The sequence below is a fragment of the Trichechus manatus genome, unplaced genomic scaffold (assembly GCF_000243295.1).
Source record: "Trichechus manatus latirostris isolate Lorelei unplaced genomic scaffold, TriManLat1.0 scaffold00068, whole genome shotgun sequence".
NCBI lineage: Eukaryota > Metazoa > Chordata > Mammalia > Sirenia > Trichechidae > Trichechus > Trichechus manatus.
In genome coordinates, this window is record NW_004444004.1 from 3,158,357 (window position 1) to 3,166,734 (window position 8,378).

General features: G+C 42.3%; 1 protein-coding gene across 6 annotated transcripts in view; it reads right to left on the minus strand.

The window, feature by feature from the left end:
* Positions 1 to 8,378, minus strand: part of ACSL4 (acyl-CoA synthetase long chain family member 4) — a 102,616-nt gene that overhangs the window by 23,587 nt on the left and 70,651 nt on the right. For all 6 annotated transcript variants that reach the window (XM_023734463.1, XM_023734462.1, XM_023734465.1 and 3 more), the window contains one exon: positions 4,795 to 4,866. In XM_023734463.1, coding sequence (XP_023590231.1) covers positions 4,795 to 4,866 — 72 coding nt within the window. The remainder of the gene's footprint in view (positions 1 to 4,794; positions 4,867 to 8,378) is intronic.

Genomic DNA, 8,378 nt, shown 5'->3' on the forward strand with positions numbered 1-8,378 from the left:
ATTATATTTATTTATTTTATGTTTGCTTGCTGTGTCCTAGCTTCTTGTTTTGTTTTGATATGCCCAAATAGGCTGCTCGTATGAGCTAGTTTGATTATTGGCACCTTTGAAGCTCTAATGTCCTGTCACCAGGTGGTTAGATCTGTAACTAGGTATGTGAGCTCAGGAGTCCACCCACTCCTCCTGTGTGGATTCAGCTCAGGTGCTCAGGTAGATAGCCACCAAGTGTGTGGTGTAGGCTCTCACCTACAGTCATAGAAAGACATGGGTGATTGGTGCAGGCACAGGCATCTAGCTGCAGCAGGGGGACACACTCTGAGCAAGGCAAGGGGCTGACGGCCGCCCCCAAGTGTCCAGGAGGAAGGCGTGTCCTTGTTCCCTAGAGCATGTAGGTGGGTGGGTTTTGCAGCCAGACTATGAGTCCCTAATGCTGTTGGCTGTAATGACTGGGCGGGGCACCTCTTATTCATGGGCCCCATCACAGGTGGTTAGGTGGCGTGGGTGGAGCCACCAGTCCTCAGAGCCCTGATGTGGGTAGGTGAAGACCCTACTTAATGGGCAGAGCAGTGTCAAATGTCAAGAACCTGCCACTTCACAGCTGAAACAGTTGAAGTTAGACTTCCGGTGTATACACTGTTGTACTGCAGTAATGAGGGCCTATGCTGTCGAGATGGGCCCACACAAGTCTTTGTAGGGGGAAAGGCCTTCAAAGTCCGTGGATCCCTCATGCCTGTGCGAAGGCAAAGGAGCTGTGCCTACCCTCGGTTCCTGGCTTAGGGGAGCTGGCAGTTTATTTTTTTCCTCTGTTTGTTAATTTGTTCACTCTCCCAGGCAGAGAGAATGGCTTCGGGCATGTGACAGATCCTACTTCTGGCCCAGGTGACTCGGCAATTGCTGAAGCTGGTCCAGGACCCAGTGCAGAGCAGGGCGTGGGGAGGTAAATGGGAAAGAGGTTTTTCCCTAAGTGGGGTATTTTCGATCCGCATGGTAAGCCGTATGCAAGTACTTATCTTTCGTCAAGGGCTGCTTCTCACTGGTTCTGCGTGGCCAAGTAGACGCTCAGTGGCTGGATCTCTCCTGGTGTGGAATAAGCCTCCCGAGCACCGACGCTTGCCTGCGTCACCGCTCACCCCCAAGCTGATCAGGCCTGAAGGGCTCAGGCTCTCGCCAGGTTAGGTCTGCCAACTCCTCGCTGCCTCCGAACCATCTCTTCCTCCCCCTGCCACTCAGTCCGGTTCCTCAACTCTGCCTTTGATGTTCAGGGCTCCCATATGGCCATATATAATTGAATCACTTGTTTTTTGGGTCTTTGTTATAAGAGGGTCCATCGGAAGCATCTGAATACTCTGCCATCTTGGCCCCACCCTCCAAAATATATATTTTTAAAAGGCCTATTTACAGAGATATGGGAGATGTTAAGGGAACCAGTGAGGTTTAACGAAGCAACCAAGGGACTAACAACATGGGACACCATTTACTAGCCCTAAACGTGAGAGAATAAGAGGAGGGGACAGTGTTACTGGAACCTGAATGAGGTCAGTAGCCATGGGAAAAAGACTAACAGGCACCATGGCAAGTGCCAAAAATTGCAGCCCTGCAGGAAGGAGCAAAGGTAATAAGTTTGCAGACCTCTATTTTCCTGCTCTCTGGTCTCTTGTGAGTACTTCCAATTGGCTGAATCCAACCAAAAATATGAAGGAAAGGAAACCCTGGTGATTCTCTCATAGAAGTTAGCTTCCCAAGGCACAAAGTAGGGCAGAGAATGGACAGTGGGCAGACAAATGAAGGGCAAACAGCACCTCTGCTAACTGCTGCTCATCCTTTAAGATGAAATTCAGACATGACTTCTTTGAGACCTTAGCCTTTCCCCTTTTCTAACTATGCTCTCTGATACAGTTTATCTGGAAGCCCTGTACTTTGGGTAGCAAAGCCTATATATTGTTTCAAAAACAAAAATTCTAAATAGAGTCAGTATACACTTGTTCCTCACTTATCGACTATCTCGTTATCCAACATTTCGCATTTACGACAATAGTAAAAAATCTACTGTCTATTCTGCACATTAACGAGGCGGCGGGCATGGCAGCAATGGCTGGGGAGTGTCCCCTCCCTCGAGGGGGGGTCTCCAGATGCCCTCTGCTCCCTCTTGCTGGTGGGGGGGTGGCGCTGCATCCAGCTGCCACTAGGGGCCAGCCTCTTCTGTGGCCACGACTTCCTGGCATATGAGCAGGCAGCTCTGAGCCAGCGGGCACCTGTTCTGGGTTCCCAGGTCGTATGTGGCTTGAGACCTTGCAGTTCAGAATTGCTGTTTGCTGGGAAGGGAGGAAAGAAAGAGGCATCAGAGAGGGTGTTTGGAAGAAATATGTGCGAGTTTGATGACATCCCAAAGTGAGCCAAACTGGGCCTGAAGCCTCTGCCTCGGTGTGGTTAGGTGTGCAGCCAGGCTCCTAGCACACTGTCAGGGAGCCCCGAGCCTCGATGACTCACCAGGCCTGGAGGGCAGAGCAGGCTCTGGGATCAGGAACACAGGGCTTGCAGGGATGGGAGTGGAGCCCCGAAGGCAGCTCTGCAAGGGAAGCTCTGACCCAGCACAGGAGGAAGGTGAAGTAGTTAGGCGTGGTCTCTCTAGTCACACAGCCCAGCTTTATCCAGCTTTGTCTCCTCCAAGCCTCCTTCTCCACAGAGGAATAATCCATAACTGGACTGTCATAGTGATGAGCACATCAGTAAATCTTAGCTGTTATTATTTCTAAGATCATATTTTCTAAATAAAAAAATCGGACAAATGGATGGTCTCAAAACAGAAAAAGAATCCTCCATTTTTGCAGAACGCCGATTTTTGTATAATGACCTGATCTTTGGAAACTAACCACGTCAACAAGTGTCTTAGTTATCTAGTGCTGCTATAACAGAAATATCACAAGGGAGTGGCTTTAACAAAGAGAAATTTCTTCTCTCACAGTCTAGGAGGCTAGAAGTCTGAATTTAGGGTGACAGTTCCAGGGGAAGGCTTTCTCTCTCTGTTGGCTCTGGGGGAAGGTCCTTGTCATCAATCTTCCCCTGGTCTAGGAGCTTCTCCGGCAGGGACCCCAGGTCCAAAGGACATGCTATTCTCCTGGTTCTTCACTCTTGGTGGTATGAGGGCCACCTGTCTCTCTTTTCACTTCTTTCTTTGATATCTCAAAAGAGACTGACTTAAGACACAACCTAATCTTGTAGATTGAGTTCTGCCTCATTAACATAACTGCTGCTAATCCCACCTCATTAGAGACAGGATTTACAACACATGGGAAAATCACATCAGATCACAAAATGGTGGACAACCACACAATACTGGAAATCATAGCCTAGCCAAGTTGACACATATTTTTGGGGGACACAGTTCAATCCATGACAAGTGAGGAGTGTGTGTACTACTAACCAAAAGGTTGGCAGTTCAAATCCACCCAGCAGTGCTGCAGAAGAAAGTTCTGGTGATCTACATAAGATTACAGCCATTGAAAACCTATGGAACACAGTGTTACTCTGAAGCACATGGGGTCGCCATGAGCAGGAATTGTCTCCACAGCAACAGATTTTTCTGCTTGTTTGTTTATACCACAGTGGTTAAGAAGACTCTGGAATCAGATTGGCAGAGTTCAAGTTTTATCTCTATCACCTATGGAATGTGTGATCAAATTTTCTTCTTTAAAAAATGGGGCTAACAGGACCCACCTACTAGAGTCTTAAGGAGGACTGAGTGAGCTGATCCACCTAAAGCACATACCACACAGTAAAAACTATGTAAGAACATAGTAAGCACTATGCTCACTATATTAGCATCATTATATTATTTTTTAGTTAGAAGCCTTTCCTTTCAGCTTGTAAACTTTCTATTTCTTTCAGTTTCTACAGCATCTCTAAATAAAAAGGCAATGGCTACTCTGACCTATTCTAACTCTTTAGTCATTCATTTGATTTTGTAATTAGCTAATGAAAAGGCCATAAATATCTTCCATCTGTAACTCTCAGAAAAACCTGGACTTAAAACTTCATGACCTTAAACATTCCATGTGTAAAAATAATTTTGTGAAAGATACTGGATTAAGATTTAAAGGGGATTGTAATATAAGCAGTAGTGATACAGTTCCACTGGGGTTTTTACAAGTATAAAAGCGCTAGAATATACTTTATTATACAAGTTTGAAATACTGTTAAATATTTCAGAATTTATCATTGCAAGGTTATAAAATGTAATATATTGGGTTTTTTTTAAGGCAGTATTTCACATAAGGATTGCAAATATCTGGAATAAGACTTTTTCTCTGGGAGTTCTCTCAAACTGACAGTTATTCTCAGTCACCACAAGAGAGTCAAAAGGCTTGGATTCTAGACTCAGCTCTCTGCCACTAACCAGCTCTGGAACCTGGGGTATGCAGTCTCAGCTCTTCAAAATGGCCTACAATTTTCTCACTTTTAAAGTTAAGCGATTAAACAAGATGACCTTTCAAGTACATTCCACCTTAAAACAATATGAACTATGTTATTTTCATCACCTAATTTCCAGGTGTCTGCAAATACTAGCAGGCATATGTTTCAGAAGTTTGTCATTTCATCTTTCCCAACACTCACCTAAGGTTTTAAGGAACACATCTGCCATAATTTCAACGAAGGAAAATTATTTTCAAACACACAAGCAAGTATCTAAGAGTGTTACTTTTTTTTTAAAGTCCAAGTGCATGCAATGGATTATTTAAACGGTCCTCTTCTGTTCATATTTATATCATTCTGTTCATATTTATATCATATACTCACTGGAACAGCTGCCATAAGTGTAGGCTTCAGAACAGTACAATCTCCTTTGCTTCCTTTTTTAATTTTGCTGGACTACATTAAAGAAAAAATAAACACATAGAAACCAACCTTAGCAAAAACATTATCATTCAAGAATGAACAATAATATATTCAGAAATGTACACTAACGTGACCTTTTCCACAAAGACAGAAAATATATATAAGATTTGATCTTCTACTGCTCTGTGAGTTATCTGTTACAACTATTATAATCCACAAGTCAGAAGTGTAGGTGCTTTGGTGGGATATTCTGGTGAATCAACATTCTTACTAATAACATTATCATCAAATATAGCACAGACTACCCATTTCCAATTAAAAAAACAAACCAACCAACCTTGAGTGAGGTAGACTGAACACTAAAACAAAACTGACGATTTTAACTTTCTTTGATTAGCCAAGTATCAGAGATCAGTAAGTAGAAAAACTGATAGTCATCCACTGGAAAAGGTAGATAAAAATAACAATCTACTGTCTATACTGTCATTAGTCTATAAATTCAGATATATCAAATTTCAAGCAACGATCCTCATGGCTTACTCATGGTTAATACAGGAAAGAAAACCAGCTCTTAAGAAGGAGTGTAATCAACCAGAACTGCCAGCTTTGTCACACAAAATATTCTGCTGGTAGAACTAAATTGCTTTTACCCTATACTTTTCTTTACAAGGATATGTAAAGGAGATGAAATAATTACTTGTATTTTATGTATGTGTATGTGCACATCTGCGAATGTAAGCGTACCTAGGCACACACACACCACATTTGGGAGGGCTGCTGTGTAGAAAGACAGGCTCTTATCTCCTTCAAATCGGAGCTACCCTCCAAGTACTGCTGACCAGTTTTTGCTACAGAGACCAGTTCCAGAGTAGCAGTAGCCACAAGGAACCCTTCCTTGTTTTCTTTATTACTCTTACTAATATTTGCAGTTCTTTTGTGTTCTTATTATGATTACAGTCACCATAGTTATAACAACAAATCTGTGTGCTGGCTTCAAATATGGTGGCTCTGGTCTCCCATGTTTTTCTGATTTTCTGTGTGAGGGAGATTCCCGGGTTTTAGATTCCTACTAAAATAGAGATTCCTTATAATAAAGTTAATTAAAAAGGTAGGTGTGACAGGCTTCCAATGTACTACTTAGCCTAGGAGACAGCAAGAATTAAGTCAGACTAGAAATGCAGTGAAAAAAAAGCAGTACTAACTTCAGGCCTCTGAACTTTTCCAAAGGGGAAAAAAAGCATACTCAGAGCTTATTAAAATGTTTTTCACATTTTGATAACACCTCTGAACATAACGAAAACCTACTAGAATGTATCAAAACATAATCATCACAGATTTTCTAAGAAAAAAAATCACAATTCGAATCTTAGTCTTTTCGTAAGTCTACTTTGACTTTACTAGATCAAGTTCTATTCACTTGATAGTTTACTTTTTATTTCCATTATTATTCTACCAGATTTTAAATTTGAACTTTTAGCTGAGTGACATAGTTAAATATAGCAGCACCCCACCTTACAAAAAGGTTGTGTTCCTTAAAGTTCCAAAGTAGCCAGTTGTTTGGAACACAGAACATTTTCTCATAGAAAAGCCACTTCTCAAGGTAGTTGGATTATCCTTAAAAATCCGTTGCCCTCGAGTCGATTCCGACTTCTAGCGACTCTACTGGTTTCCAAGGAGTGGCTGGTGGATTCAAACTGCTGACCTTTTGGTTAGCTGCCTGAGCTCATAATCACTGTGCCACCAGGGCTCCAGATTACCTTCTGGGATTCTGAAAATGTTCTTTTTCCTTTTCTTTTTCTTGTTGTGCTTCAAGTGCAAGTTTACAATTCGAGTTAGTTTCTCATAAAAAATTTATACACACAATGTTATGTGACCCTAGTTGCTCTGCCTGTAATGTGACAGTACACTCCTCCTTTCCACCCCGGATTTCCTGTGTATATTCAACCAGCTCCTGTCCCTTTTTGCCTTCTCGTCTCACCTCTGGACAGGAGCGGCCCATTTAGTCTCATGTATCTACTTGAGCTAAGAAGCACTCTCTTCACGAGTATCATTTTATGTCATATAGTCCAGTCTAATCTTTGTCTAAAGAGTTGGCTTCGGGAATGGTTTCAGTTCTGGGCTAACAGAGTGTCCAGGGACCATGTCTTCTGGGGTCCTTCCAGTTTCAGTTAGACCATTAAGTCTAGTCTTCTTACTAGAATTTGAGTTCTGCACCCCACTTTTATCCTGCTCCGTCAAAGACTCTCTGTTGTGTTCCCTGCCAGGGCAGTCATTGGTGGCAGCCAAGCACGATCTAGTTCTGGTCTCAGGCTGATGGAGTCTCTGGTTTATGCGACCCTTTAGTCTCTTGGGCTAATATTTTCCTTGTGTCTTCGGTGTTCTTCATTCTCCTTTGCTCCATCTTAGATGCAGGTCACTAGCTATTAAGACCCCAGATGCCACTCACCAAAATGGGGTGCAGAACATTTTCTTAATAAACTTCGTTATGCCAAATGACCTAGATGTCCCCTGAAAGCATGGTCCCCAGACCCCCACCCCTGCTACTCTGTCTGTCAAACTGTTTGGTTGTATTCAGGAAATATCTTAGCTTTGGTTTAGGCCAGTTGTGCTGACTTCCCCTGTAGTGTGTGCTGTCCTTCCCTTCACCTAAGGTAATACTTATCTACTATCTAGTTAGTAAGTACCCCTCTCCCTCCCTCCCCACCCTCGTAACCATCAAGAAATGTTTTCTTCTGTGTTTAAACCTTTTCATGAGTTCTTACAATAGTAGTCTCATACAATATTTGCCCTTTTGCGACTAATTTCACTCAGCATAATGTCTTCCAGATTCATCCATGTTATGAGATGTTTTGAACATTCATCAGTGATCTTTATCGTTGAGTAGTATTCCATTCTGTGAATATACAATAGTTTGTTTATTCATTCATCCGCTGATGGGCACCGAGGTTGTTTCCATCATTTTCCTATTGTGAACAGTGCTACAATGAACATGGGTGTGTATATATCTATTCGTGTGACGGCTCTTATTTCTCTAGGATATATTCCAAGGAGTGGGATTGCTGGATGGTATGATACTTCCATTTCTAGCATTTTAAGGAAGTGCCAAATCAATTTCCACAGAGGCTGTACCATTTTACATTTTCACCAGCACTGTATTAAGTGTTCCAGTCTCTCCACAACCTCTCCAACATTCATTATTTTGTGCTTTTTGGATTCATGCAAGCCTTGCTGGGCTGAGATGGTATCTCGTTATAGTTTTCATTTGCATTTCTCTAATGGCTAATGATCATGAGCATTTCCTCATGTGTTTGTTAGCCACCTGACTGTCTTCTTTGGTGAAATGTCTGTTCATATCCCTAGCCCATTTTTTAACTGGGTTGTCTTTTCGTTGTTGAGGTTTTGCAGTACCTTGTAGATTTTAGACATTAGACCCTGATCGGATTTGTTGTAGCCAAAAATTTTTTCCCAGTCTGTAGGTTGTCTTTTTACTCTTTTGGTGAAGTCTTTTGATGAGCATAAGTGTTTGATTTTTAGGAGCTCCCAGT